Raw genomic sequence first — 13,447 nt, 5'->3', positions numbered from 1 at the left:
CTTCACTTTAAGCTCTTGTGCATTCGGATGGTCTAATTTACATTTTTCTGTTTTGATACAATGATATTAGTTAATGATCTGGCATTACACAAACAAGTATAAAGATCAAATGTTGAATCTCTTTTATGGATAGAACAGGTCAAAAGAGAGTAAAGTTTCTTGCTTTTATTCAAAAACTAAAACCAACAAAAAAATCACAACACCAAAAACACTATGCAACAAACGCTGCGTTTCAACGCATTTCGATTTTTTACACAGCGAATGTTAAATTGATACCGTTGGATCGTTTTAGTAAATTGGTAAAAACCGACGGTTAAGATTCTCATCGATTTGATGATATAAAAACCGATTCGTGAGGAATCTTTCTTTACAAGTCATCAGTTTCTCTCTTCTTCAACAGTCTCCATAGATCTTGAAACACCATTGGTACAGTGATGAAGCTGTTCGTCGAGACTCAGAGTGGCTCATCCTTCGAGATTGAAGTGGATCACAAGGATACACTGTCAGAGGTCAAACAGAAGATCGAGAAGTGTCAACGTATCCTTGTTTCCAAACAAACCCTTCTCTTCGACGGCATAGTTCTTCAAGACGATCTTAATGTCGAACAATACAAGATCGTCTACGAATCTCGTCTCCAACTCTTCGTGTCTCCAGACCATAACCTTAATCACAATCAACCCGAGCAATCTCCTCCACCGTCAAACTCGACAGAACAGATCATCGCCGGTCATGATCAAGATTCGACTGCAACAGAAAATGTCATCAACCCTTATTATCAAGATTCGACTGTGCCTCAGACCGAGCAATCTCCATCGTCAAACTCAGTCGAAGAGATGATCACTAACATTCAAGATTCGTCTGTGAAGGAGAGAATCCGGAACAAAAGGATTGTCGTATACGTTTTGCCGTATTCAGGTGAGAGTGAAGCTGCCAAGGAGATTCCGGTGGCTGTGAGTGTGAAGATGAACGATAACGTGGAAGAACTGAGGAACGAGTTGGTTAAGATAGACGAGAGGGGTGAGTTGAATCTGCCTGAAGAAGGGTATTTTCTTATACACAAAAACAGAGTACTGAACGAGAATCTCTCATTCTGGGTGGTTGGTGTTGATCACGAAGATACAATTCAGATCCTTCCTACACATCTTACTCGTGGCTCTTTTATCCTTGACTCTTCTTAATTCACATTTCTTTGGTTAGCAAACATTAAGTATGGTTCATTGTATAACCTATTGAAGGTTTCAACTCTCTGCAGTTTCGTCTTTCTTAAAGTCTCTTGCTTTGTTCAAACTTAGTTTTCTTTACGTTTCACAGCTTTAGTCATTGCACAATCCGAGTTTGTTTCTATGTGTTCACTCTTAAAACATAAACCCTAAACCCTAAACTGGCTAGAAAAGGCAGTAAATTAAAAAAGAGGGGGAAAAAATGGTGGTTCAGCTGAGGTCGAACAAACAGGCCATAGTGGCTCTGGGCGGCGCTGAGCTGTGAACCGTCCACTGCTGTAAGCGGGAAGTAATCGCTGCTCTGTGAAGCCAGCCTCACGCATTACCCTCATTCTGGGTGGTTGGTGTTGATCACGAAGATACAATTCAGATCCTTCCTACACATCTTACTCGTGGCTCTTTTATCCTTGACTCTTCTTAATTCACATTTCTTTGGTTAGCAAACATTAAGTATGGTTCATTGTATAACCTATTGAAGGTTTCAACTCTCTGCAGTTTCGTCTTTCTTAAAGTCTCTTGCTTTGTTCAAACTTAGTTTTCTTTACGTTTCACAGCTTTAGTCATTGCACAATCCGAGTTTGTTTCTATGTGTTCACTCTTAAAACATAAACCCTAAACCCTAAACTGGCTAGAAAAGGCAGTAAATTAAAAAAGAGGGGGAAAAAATGGTGGTTCAGCTGAGGTCGAACAAACAGGCCATAGTGGCTCTGGGCGGCGCTGAGCTGTGAACCGTCCACTGCTGTAAGCGGGAAGTAATCGCTGCTCTGTGAAGCCAGCCTCACGCATTACCCTCATTCTGGGTGGTTGGTGTTGATCACGAAGATACAATTCAGATCCTTCCTACACATCTTACTCGTGGCTCTTTTATCCTTGACTCTTCTTAATTCACATTTCTTTGGTTAGCAAACATTAAGTATGGTTCATTGTATAACCTATTGAAGGTTTCAACTCTCTGCAGTTTCGTCTTTCTTAAAGTCTCTTGCTTTGTTCAAACTTAGTTTTCTTTACGTTTCACAGCTTTAGTCATTGCACAATCCGAGTTTGTTTCTATGTGTTCACTCTTAAAACATAAACCCTAAACCCTAAACTGGCTAGAAAAGGCAGTAAATTAAAAAAGAGGGGGAAAAAATGGTGGTTCAGCTGAGGTCGAACAAACAGGCCATAGTGGCTCTGGGCGGCGCTGAGCTGTGAACCGTCCACTGCTGTAAGCGGGAAGTAATCGCTGCTCTGTGAAGCCAGCCTCACGCATTACCCTCCAACTTTAGAACCCGCCTGAGCCGAGCCTTCGCTCAACCCACACGGACAACTCACAGCTTGGACTGGGCAGCTCAGAAACCATGCCGACACCAGAACCGGCCTGAGGAACCGAACCAGTGTTCCACCATCTTATAGTCCCCACTTGGGTTACAAGCTCTCGTTACTTAGTTCGACGGTATACACTTCATCTTGTGTCATATATAAACAAACACAAAATGTGTAAAGTGACCGATGTGGGACAAAAGACTCTTACATTTCGCTTTGATTCATGAATTATCATTTTTGTAGGCCAAAGCCTAATAAAAAGGCCCAATAGTGAAACTGAAGTGGTTGGCTTTGTTAGTTTGAATTGGACATCGAACCAATTCGGCCACTATTTGAGAGTGTCATTGATAACTTTCACACATGGACACTCATCACAGAGTACAAGAGACAAAACAAATGGTTGCATCACCACTTTCTTTATGTCCCAAGACGCATAAAGCTTTCTATGATTTCGATGTCTAGACATCTTATTTATGTCCCAAGTTAGGTCTTCTTCATCTTCCATCTTTTGGGTGATACCATAGTGGTAATCACACAATGTGATTGGTGAAATCATTATTATTCCGAAAATTAGAAACAATAACCAAGATTTAGTGATTCAAGCCTTTTGCATATTTCGCCACTTGGATTTAGAAGAAGAAAAATGTAAAAGTAAGTGAAACTCTTTGTTTTTTTTTTTCAACCGTAATCAAGATGTGAACAATTACATATTTTCATGACCAATAAGACTCGCTTGACTTGACAAAAATCAAAGATTGAACATTCAATTACTTTCTGGTAACATCATTCATGTAAAATTCTTGTTTACCAACATCAACGTAGTGTCACAAAACCTTAACTATATATTAACTATCTAAAGATTGTGCTAAGTTTTGGCCTCGGACATCATTGCTTTAAAGCTCGTCTTTTAGCGATTCTTGAAGGCATTGCTCATCCCAATAGTAAGGGAACTTCAACCTCGCAGCAGTGTGTGGCATAAACCAGTCATCGTAGGTGAAGCTGTTTAAAAAATCGATTGTCCATATGATTAGTAGAATGAAATATCTATCTATAAGCCAATTTTGGGAGATGTTACATACACTTTAATAGGCGGCCGAGATATAATAACCAACACTTGCAAGTCTTCATGACCCGTGTTCTTGACCTGTAAGAACCGTAATGGACGATTGTGAGCTAGTTCCCATATGATAAACCTAATAGAGTTTTTAGCATAAGAAAAAAAACAAAACACTTTCTCTGATCTATAATGATATACAGCGTCTGTGAATAAGGTGCTCATCTAAATCTAATAGTGACATAAGACATGCAGCACATGTAATACACTCAAACCATTTTAGGGAAATTACAATGTATTTGTTCAAATGTTATTCTAAGTTAACATCTGTGCATTCGACAATGGACTGTTTATCATCAGCCTTACATGGAGTTTTTTTTGCTCTTAATCAAGATTACAATTAAAGGTCAAACAAACTAGGATATCAAAGTCTAAGACTCAAGGAAAGAGCCAAATCATCATCTGGAAACGATGTGGGAGGTAGAAAGACATACCTGATGAGCATCATTGATGGGAATATGAAGCGTACTGTTAGCAAAGATAGGAAATTCAATTGGTTTCCCAGGGAAATTTCCATGTGTTTCAGCGAGATACAGAGTACCACTGCCCTTGAGGACAACAAAAACCTCTTCACAGGAGTGCCTGTGAATTGGCGTCTCTGAACCTGGTGCAAATGTTTGAAGCCATATCTCCACCTGGAAATCAGTAGCGCGATTCAGTGTTACTGTTTCCAACAATGGAAAAAAAAAAACAGCAATGGCTTTGATCATTACCTCTTTCATTCCATGTAATACGGAGCCAGCAATAGTCATGTGAGAAAGACCAGGTCTTCCATAGCTATCCTGAGGAAGATCACTAATATTCCTCAAGATTGGCAAACCTAGATTCACCATTCACCACTCAACCAGTGAAAAAAGAAAACATCAGAATTTCTCAAGTGTCTATATCTAAGCTACAGATCGATGAAATTGCAGTGAATCTCACTCCAAAACATTCATAGAATAACTTACACAAATCAGAGAACACGAGATCGACAGAAAAAAACCTTATGAGTTAGATTCAGAGCAATAATCCGTATTAACTAGATGGAGTAGAGGAGAAAAAACCGCGAAACTTACCATTGATGGGACAAGGAGCTCCTAGAGTAGTATCAGAGAAGTAGAACAGAAGAAGCGCGGCGGAGAATACGGCAGCGATCGGAGATGACGAAGCGGAACCAACCGAAATTACGATCATTTTCTCGATGCTTCGTCCAAACGAAGCCCTCACAACTGCTAAAATGAATTGAGATACTTCGAAATAGCCCCGCATCTTTATATTTTTCTTTAGAAGCCCCCAAAACTATTAAAAGCACCATAATTGATCGCGGACGTATGGGTTAGTGAGAACATTTCGGATAATTTGGGGGAAATAATGGAAAATACTATATAATAAGGACTTAGAGTGTCAATAATTCGGATAAATCAATTTCAATGGAGAGTGATGAGGATTCTCTTATTTCTCCTGTGAAAAAAGAAAAAAAAAACCCTTACCCGCTCCTCTAAAACCCTCGTCTCCGGTGAGATTTCAATTTCAATTTCAATTTCAATTTCAATTGTACGTTGCTCCAATTCTTCTTCTTCTCCTCTAGATTGACATAGTTTATGTGGCTTGCTTCTAATTAGGTTTATGTTTTCTGGTTCGTTGTTGTTAACTACTCCTGAATTGTTTGAATTGATCCTGTTCAGGTTTCTGGGTTTAGTACGAATTGGTATGATTTAGCGTGTTCTTCCGTTTTTTTGTAGGTAAAGGATGAATATTAGGTTCTGTAGCGGCTTCACAAAACCTGGGTTTTTGCTAGTTCATTTTGAGCCACCGTCGTTTTTTGCCGTTAGATCTCGTTCGCTCTCTGATTCCACTTATGGAAACTTATGCAACCACAAGAAGAGACTTGGTCTAACAGTTCAATGCGCTATTGCGAATCGGAGATTCTCTTCACGTTCTGTGGATTCACCGAGAAGAGAAAGGTCGTCTCGTTCTACTTCTTCTTCGGGACGGGATAGGGATAAGGATAAGGGAAGAGGTTCTCAGTCTTTGTATAGTCGTCCTAGTTTGTTAGATATGAATAAAGATAAAGCTGCTAACCGTGCTAAGGTTTATGAGTTCTTGGGTGGGATTGGGATTGTTCCTGATGAGCTTGATGGTCTTGAACTCCCTGTTACAGCTGATGTGATGAAAGAGCGTGTGGAGTTTCTTCACAAGTTGGGGCTTACTATTGAAGATATCAACAATTACCCTCTTGTTCTTGGTTGTAGCGTGAAGAAGAACATGGTTCCGGTTCTTGATTATCTCGGGAAGCTAGGCGTGAGGAAATCGACTTTCACTGAGTTTCTTAGAAGATACCCGCAGGTTCTTCACGCTAGTGTTGTTATAGATCTTGCACCTGTGGTTAAGTATCTTCAAGGACTGGATATTAAACCGACTGATGTACCTCGGGTGCTTGAGAGGTATCCTGAAGTTTTAGGCTTTAAGCTGGAAGGGACTATGAGCACATCAGTCGCTTATTTGGTTGGTATAGGTGTAGCTAGGAGGGAGATTGGCGGTGTTTTAACTCGGTACCCGGAGATCTTGGGAATGAGGGTAGCTCGGATAATTAAGCCTCTCGTGGAGTATCTCGAAGGTCTTGGTATTCCAAAACTAGCTGTAGCTAGGTTGATTGAGAAGCGGCCTCACATTCTTGGGTTCGAATTAGCTGATACGGTGAAACCAAACGTGCAAATCTTGCAAGATTTCAATGTCAGAGAAACATGTCTTCCTTCTATAATTGCACAGTATCCTGAAATCATAGGAATCGATCTGAAACCTAAGCTTGAGACGCAAAAGAAGCTACTTTGTTCAGCCATCGATCTAAACCCAGAGGATATCGGCTCTTTGATCGAGAGAATGCCGCAGTTTGTTAGTCTCAGCGAGTCTCCTATGTTAAAGCACATTGATTTCCTTACCAAGTGTGGGTTTTCAAACGACCAAACGAGGAAAATGGTAGTCGGCTGTCCTCAGGTTCTGGCTTTGAACCTCGGAATAATGAAACTCAGCTTCGAATACTTCAAAAAGGAAATGAGAAGACCACTCCAAGATCTGGTGGATTTCCCCGCGTTCTTTACCTATGGGCTTGAGTCCACTGTAAAGCCGAGGCACAAGAAGATCATCAAGAAAGGAATCAAATGTTCATTGGCTTGGATGCTTAACTGTTCAGATGACAAGTTCGAACAGAGAATGAGCTACGACACAATAGACATAGAAGAGGTGGAATCTGATCCATCTTCTTCTTCTTTTGACATGAGTACATTGATGCAACCTGAGAGAGAGGAACCTGATTCTGATTCCGAGTACGACGAAGAAGAAGATGACGACGACGAGGAGTTTGCGTAAACCGGACTAACGTATAAAAGTTTTGTGTCTTGTTGACCAGATATTATATCATCTGTATCCTTGTATTGATTGATTCTTTTTTGATCATGTTTAGTTGATGATGATATTGATACATAGCAGAACAAAATGGACCAGAAGCTTGTAATGACGAAAATACCCTCAGGGCAAATCAGTAATATTGAGTCTTTTCAACACCAACCCTTGTGTCAAAAAAAGAAAGAAAAAAAAAAAACTCACGATCAATTTTGGTGAGCTCCTTCATCTTCTAGCCACGCACTTGTTCTTCTTCTTCTTCTCCTTCCTTCACAGTGCCCTCTCGCTCTCTGCAACACTCTTTATTTATTTATTATTTATATTCATCGATCCTTCTCTATCTCTCTTTGATCCTCTTCCGATCGTCTTTTTTCCCGCGGTTTCGCCTTCCACCGTTTCCGGTCAGTTCACGACTCCGTGATTTTGTTTTTTTTTTTTTGGGTTGAATGATCAAATGATTTTAGTATTAATCCAGATTCCGATTGCATTCCGATTGAGCTGCTATGTTTGATCAAATCTTATCTGTTTCCGTGGGAGAATTGGGTTGATTTGTCCTGGGGAATTTGGAACGATTGTATTGGAATTTGGGAATAATCGTTCGTCTCTGTGCGTATTTGCATTATCACAAAGCTTCTCCGATACATGTTTCTAGCTTTCCTTGATTGTTTTATTGAATCTGTCACAAGTGATATGGTGTATGAACACCTAATCGTTTTTTGTTTATCTCTGTCACATTTTATAATCTCAGGATCTTAATGGTTGAGAAGCAAGAAGAAGAAATGAATGAGTGTGGTGTTCTCAATGGTGGCAAAGTAGGGACGTCTTCAGTGTCGTCACCACCACAAGAGAAAGGAAGGAAGAACAAGAGAAAGTTAGCTGATCCTTCTCCACAAACTGCTGCTTCCTTGACTGAGTTCCCTCGATATGAGTTACATTCACTCAAGTCTCAAAACCCTTTATGTGAAAACGACTCCAACGGGCAGCTGAAAGCGGAAGAGTCTGAGTCTTTAGGATGGGATGATCCGTTTGCTTGTCAGCTCGAACAGCTTTTATCATCGAGTTTACTCAACCTCTTCCGTAATGCAATGAATCAGATTATGGATTGTGGTTATAGTGAGGATGTTGTTCTCAAAGCTATTTCGAGCAGTAGGCTCTACTGTGGAGGAAATGATCTCGTGTCAAACATTGTTAATGATACCTTGAGTTTTTTGAAGAGTGGGAAAAAAGTTGCTGGTTCGAGAGACTGTGTGTTTCAGGATTTACAACAGCTTGTTGCGTATACATTGGTAGAGAAGATTAGTCTTGTTAGGGAAGTTAGGCCATCGCTGTCAACAGTTGAAGCTATGTGGAGGCTGTTGATGTGTGACTTGAATGTTTTGCAAGCATTTGAAGTGGAAGGAGAAGGAATGGAGGGCTCTTCAGGTTGCAATGCTAATAAAACATCGGAAACTCCAGGTGCCGAGGTTGTTCCTCCAAAATCCACTGACTCAGATAACCCAAAGTCCCCAATGTCCAATACTCAGTGCAATCACAGTGATCCAGTCAAATTTGGGAACTTCCCAAATGTGAACAACTCCAAAAATCCTCATGCTAGTGGAGCAACACCTGGAAAAGAGGTATTTTCTGTTACCAATGCTTCTGCTGAAGGCACTAAAAGTGCATCCCTGACTTCTGTTTCTGATGAAAAATTAGTATCTTGTCGAAAAGGCCGCACCAAAAAAGAATTGGCCATGCTCCGGCAGAAATCATGTGTGGAGAAGATTAGAACTTATAGCAAAGGTGGTGGCTATAAGACGGCAAAGTTTGGTGGTTTCCTTGTGGAGAAAAGAAGCAAAGCAGCTTCTGATTTACTGTCCGCACAAGCAAGAAATTCTTCCTCAAAGATTACAACAACAGAGGTTGTGAAAATTCCTTTAGCTGAGAGTAGTAGTAGCAGCACTCTCTCAACTAGTAACAGTACTAAGTCAGATTCGCCCGCATTAGATGTGAAGGAGTATGTTACTGCATTACCTGCTAATAATGCTCCAGCACCAGTAGCTTCAGATAAGAAGTCCAGTTCTCAGCCTGAAGAAAAGGCTTCTGTATCTACAAAGCCAGCACCAGATTACTATGCTGCAATCCCTTATGATGCATCTCTGGGAATATATGTTCCCCGAAATAAAAGAGATGAATTGATTCTAAAGCTAGTTCCCCGAATGAAAGATCTGCAGAAAGAATTGCAGGACTGGACAGACTGGGCTAATCAGAAAGTAAAGCAGGCTACTGTTAGACTTCTTAAGGACCAACCAGAGCTTAAGGCACTAAGAAAAGAGAAAGAAGAGGCAGAAGAGTTCAGGAAAGAAAAGCAATTACTGGAAGAAAACACTATGAAAAGGAGGTCTGAAATGGAGTTGGCCTTGAATAACGCGACCAACCAGATTGAAAGAGCTAACAACACAGTTCGCAGGCTCGAGCTGGAACAATCTCTGTTAAAGAGAGAGAGAGAAGCTGCTAATATAAGAGCTGCCGAGTCCGCTGAGAGCTGTAGAGAAGCAAAGGAGAGAGTGCAAAGATCGTTGAAAAATGCTCAGTCGTGGGAAGGGCAAAAGGTTTTGTTGCAGGAAGAGCTCAAGAGTCAGAGACACAAGGTGGCAGAGCTGCAGGAAGAAGTTGCCAAGGCAAAAACCCGCCAAAACCAAATAGAGGTTAGCTCCTTGTGTAGACAAAAAGCCTTTGCACGTTTTAGGTCTTCTCGTCTTCGGAGCTGTATTTTATTGTATGGTAACTGATCATATCCTTTCCTCTACAATTATTTTTTCAGGTAATCATTTCATTCTTTTGGCTGGAATATTCACATTTTGGGTTTTTCCCAATGGTTTTCATTGTTTCAAAGGAATAAAGAGAAATTGGAGGAAAAATATGTTCACATCCGAGAGTTTATCTTTTATATACATCTTGTGCCGTGTTCTTTAAATCAAGAATTAACCTTGGTACTGTATTAGAAATTATGTTTCTGATTAACAGTGTAGTCGGTATGAAAAAAGATTGTAGTCTAAGTGTGGAAGTAATGATGAAGACAACTAATGAAACTCAATTGCAGGCTACTTGGAAACAAGAAAAGGCAGCGAAAGGGAAACTCGTTGCACAAGCGGCTGCATTAAAGAAAGAGAGAGGGAAACTGGAAGAATTCGGAAAAGCAGAAGAAGAGCGGATCAAAACAAAAGCAGAGAACGACGTGAAATACTACATTGAGAACATCAAAAGACTTGAAAGCGAGATCTCAAAGCTGGAACTCAAGTCAGACGGCTTGAAGATAGCTGCATTGAAAAAAGGCATAGATGGAAGCAATAACGGTAACAAGAGCGGGATGAATCATACCACCACCACAAAGGCCAACACGATGGCAGGAGCAAAAGTATGGGAGAACAATCACGGGGAAGATTCGAAAATCAAAAGAGAGAGGGAATGTGTGATGTGTTTGTGTGAAGAGATGAGTGTGATATTCTTGCCTTGTGCCCATCAGGTTCTTTGCTCTAAATGTAACCAGCTTCATGAGAAGGAAGCCATGGAAGACTGTCCGTCTTGTCGGGCCAAAATCCAGAGGAGGATCCAGGCTCGTTTTGCTCGCGGGTAAAAAGCTTTCTCTCCGCTCGGGTTTTTTTAATCCATATGGCAATGAAGGTTTTGCTTTGGTTTTGTTTTATCTTTGGACTGCTCTATTCCAAGTTATACACATCTTGTAAAGAGTGACTTCACAATTTGCTCATTTTCTATATATCCCTCAAAGAATAAATGGAGGAAGCTCTTCCAACTTTCTTCTCTATCAACATCGTTGATTATTAATCGTCTATCTCTGAGGTTCTTTGAAATTGTCCTAAACCACCTAACACATGTTTCTCTGAATTTGCTTTGATGATGAGACTTTGGCTTTTTCTTGTTTTTTCCATTAAACTTTTGGAGTCTTGGAAGCAAAACTAAACTCTGGAAGACTGGAACCAAAGTAAAACCTTAATATTCATTCTCTACGTGACACGTAAATGCTCCAAAAATTAATATACCTCATTTTTTATTAACAACCACATGCATTTTGAATAATAACATGGTCGCAACGCTATTACACATATAAATTACTAGATTACAAACACCAATCCATAGTTTTCTTTTCCCCTTTTTGCCACAAAAGAAATCTACAAAACTTGTTTGCAACGTTAACATAATTTTTTTTTTTTAATAGGGATTATGCTTAATTTCAACTTTTTAAGTTTTTGTTTGATATGTATTGTTGAATACGATCAATATACTAATGATTAATGGTATTAACGTATATTTTATTTATCTATATACCTTTAAGCAGAGCCGTGGCTATGTACAAAAAAAATAAACATTCGCTTCCGGCCTTTTATTTTTGAAAGAATTTTAAGGCCTTATTTTCTTAAGTTTGTTAATTATATTATGGCTAAATAAAAAAATTTCTATATATTACAGAAGAAAAAAAGAGAATCACCGTTGTTTAAACTTTTCACTTTATATTTTTACCATGTTTTATCTTTTTTTTCTTCTTCTTCTTCAGTTAAAATAACAGAAAATACTAAATATTTTTCATGTTTGGTTTCTAAATCCACTTTGTAAATCTCATGTTTTTGGTCTGTTTTGATACTTTTTGTTTTGAATTAAAGCCTTTTTTTTTAGTATTGCTTCTGGTCCATGTAACTCTTGGCACGGCTCTGCCTTTAAACTTACATTTTAGCAACAGGTATACTCTCGAGTTTTAGCCACTATGACATTTTATATGACCAATTAATTATCCATCGATGCTTTAAGATATGGATTTTGATTAATGATTTTTCCAATGGCAATGACTTCTATACACTCATTTTAGAGTTTGATAGTACTCTTTCTTTGTGTGTTTAGCCGGAAAGCAAGCAAAACGCATTATTCCCGACATAAAATTACATTATTATAAGAGACGTATGTGACGCTTTTTATCATCACTACGTGTGGATGAATCAACCTTTTTAATAAATTTTTCTTTATCAAAATACACAAATGGTTAAATTTTAATGCATGGGTTCATTAGTCTCGTAGGTAAATGATTAGCCATTGAATTAAATGGTACAACCATGATGAAATATAGGATTTGATGCGTCCTAATATGTATTCTAAGTTGAAAATTTACTCCAATTTAAGAATTAATCATTTTAACTATATCGTTGTGAAAATAATAACAACTAATACCTATAGGTCGAATTTGTACTCATTGTATAGGTAATCATTAGAAGCCGTATTTTTTTTTTGGTTAGGTATAAGTATATAACTATGGAGCATAAAGAAATGAACAAGCAGATGGAGTGAAAATGACTAGTCACAGAGCATCACTAACATTCATCTCTATTTCCACCATCATCATCAACAAGCCAACATCAAAGATCTATTAGTTAAAAAAAAACATATCTTTGACAACTTTGGTGAGCGCACATCGGTGCGATGTGATCATGACCACTGAGAGGATAGTTTACAAACATACAACAAAACGCACATTCCAACAGGTGTGCAAATTCTCTTTTGGTGGAGTTATGGGGCCATAGAGCTTATAACAATTTCGTCTTTGGCTTTGATCACTTGGAATTATCTCTCTTGGCTACCTCTTTACAGAAATAGAGATCCACCTATAATCTAAATGATTTAAATACGGTACAATAGCATAAGAAAATAAAATTAACATATTACTGTTTGTTAGGTAATTAACGTGTGTGTTTAGAAAACAAAAAAACGAAAAAAAAAAAAATAAGGACGTGTCAACGGACAAAAAGCCTAAAGTACACACATGTCATGTGAGTTACGAACCCACCACCCAGGCGTCAACAAACCCCGCCTAGGCTCCTCTTACTTCCGAACCTGCTGATCTGTCACTCCCGAACCTAAAGGCTCGGACAGCCGTTTTACCTGTTGCATATTCCCGACATAAAATTACATTTTCTTTTATTTTCTGACTGACACAAAAAACGAATCAGAAAATGTAAAAACTAAAACCCACTTCTCACTCTTGTTGTTGCATTTATGACTCTTTCCTTCTTTCTTCACAATCACAATCCCACCCAAAAAAAGTAATCTCAGAAAACAAAAAGCGAGAGGAAGAAGAAGAGAAGAAGAAAGTTTATTCCAGCGCTCTTGATTTCGCTTCCTTCTTAAGCCATTTTGATTACATTTTTTTTTTTGTCTCTCTCACTTCTCTTCAAAGATACCTTCACTTCTCTATATATATTCCTTAAAATTTCCCTCCTGTTTCAGTCATTTGATCGTCACCAGTATCAAAGAAGTCTCAGTTTCAACCACATTACCATCTTCTTTCTAACTCACTCTCACTACCCATTTCTCAATTTCGACGCTTGTTGTTGCGTTTTTTTTTTGTTTATAAAAGTCTCTGTTTTGTTTTTTTTTTTTTTTTTTTTTT

The 13,447-nt window shown here is 38.9% G+C and overlaps 4 protein-coding genes across 6 annotated transcripts; 3 read left to right on the top strand and 1 right to left on the bottom strand.

The window, feature by feature from the left end:
- On the top strand, positions 411-1,178 carry LOC104709779. The gene has a single exon (XM_010426339.1). The coding sequence runs from the start codon at positions 435-437 to the stop codon at positions 1,176-1,178; it is 744 nt and encodes a 247-aa protein (XP_010424641.1). The 5' UTR covers positions 411-434.
- LOC104707787 (auxin-binding protein 1) lies at positions 3,261-4,843 on the bottom strand. The gene is made up of 5 exons (XM_010424211.2): positions 4,695-4,843; positions 4,350-4,456; positions 4,071-4,271; positions 3,602-3,666; positions 3,261-3,521 (listed from the first exon to the last, which is right to left on the bottom strand). Exons 1-5 carry the CDS (start codon positions 4,810-4,812, stop codon positions 3,416-3,418), a joined length of 597 nt encoding a protein of 198 aa, XP_010422513.1. The 5' UTR covers positions 4,813-4,843; the 3' UTR covers positions 3,261-3,415.
- LOC104707786 (transcription termination factor MTERF4, chloroplastic-like) lies at positions 5,041-7,182 on the top strand. Of its 2 annotated transcripts, none has more exons than XM_010424209.1 (2): positions 5,041-5,134; positions 5,361-7,182. In XM_010424209.1, the coding sequence occupies exon 2, from the start codon at positions 5,368-5,370 to the stop codon at positions 6,982-6,984; it is 1,617 nt and encodes a 538-aa protein (XP_010422511.1). In that variant the 5' UTR covers positions 5,041-5,134; positions 5,361-5,367; the 3' UTR covers positions 6,985-7,182. The 2 variants fall into 2 exon arrangements, with proteins under 2 accessions (XP_010422511.1, XP_010422512.1); XM_010424210.2 differs by having other exon boundaries at positions 5,070-5,172.
- On the top strand, positions 7,212-10,819 carry LOC104707785 (putative E3 ubiquitin-protein ligase RF298). Of its 2 annotated transcripts, none has more exons than XM_019228613.1 (3): positions 7,212-7,418; positions 7,766-9,701; positions 9,818-9,933. In XM_019228613.1, the coding sequence occupies exons 2-3, from the start codon at positions 7,773-7,775 to the stop codon at positions 9,893-9,895; spliced, it is 2,007 nt and encodes a 668-aa protein (XP_019084158.1). In that variant the 5' UTR covers positions 7,212-7,418; positions 7,766-7,772; the 3' UTR covers positions 9,896-9,933. The 2 variants fall into 2 exon arrangements, with proteins under 2 accessions (XP_019084158.1, XP_010422508.1); XM_010424206.2 differs by lacking the exon at positions 9,818-9,933 and adding an exon at positions 10,097-10,819 and having other exon boundaries at positions 7,215-7,418.

Source organism: Camelina sativa, chromosome 8, assembly GCF_000633955.1.
Source record: "Camelina sativa cultivar DH55 chromosome 8, Cs, whole genome shotgun sequence".
In the NCBI taxonomy this organism is placed as follows: Eukaryota; Viridiplantae; Streptophyta; class Magnoliopsida; order Brassicales; family Brassicaceae; genus Camelina; species Camelina sativa.
The sequence above is the reverse complement of the archived record's forward strand: the minus strand, read 5'-3'. Positions and strand labels throughout refer to the sequence as shown.

Excerpts from the sequence above, each read along its gene's own strand:
- LOC104709779 (XM_010426339.1), top strand. The coding sequence starts at position 435 with ATGAAGCTGTTCGTCGAGACTCAGAGTGGCTCATCCTTCGAGATTGAA.
- LOC104707785 (XM_010424206.2), top strand. The coding sequence starts at position 7,773 with ATGGTTGAGAAGCAAGAAGAAGAAATGAATGAGTGTGGTGTTCTCAAT. Across the intron at positions 9,702-10,096 it reads CCCGCCAAAACCAAATAGAG|GCTACTTGGAAACAAGAAAA; the intron begins GTTAGCTCCTTG and ends ACTCAATTGCAG.
- LOC104707786 (XM_010424209.1), top strand. The coding sequence starts at position 5,368 with ATGAATATTAGGTTCTGTAGCGGCTTCACAAAACCTGGGTTTTTGCTA.
- LOC104707787 (XM_010424211.2), bottom strand. The coding sequence starts at position 4,812 with ATGATCGTAATTTCGGTTGGTTCCGCTTCGTCATCTCCGATCGCTGCC. Across the intron at positions 4,457-4,694 it reads AGCTCCTTGTCCCATCAATG|GTTTGCCAATCTTGAGGAAT; the intron begins GTAAGTTTCGCG and ends TGGTGAATCTAG. Across the intron at positions 3,522-3,601 it reads TCTCGGCCGCCTATTAAAGT|CTTCACCTACGATGACTGGT; the intron begins GTATGTAACATC and ends TTTTTTAAACAG.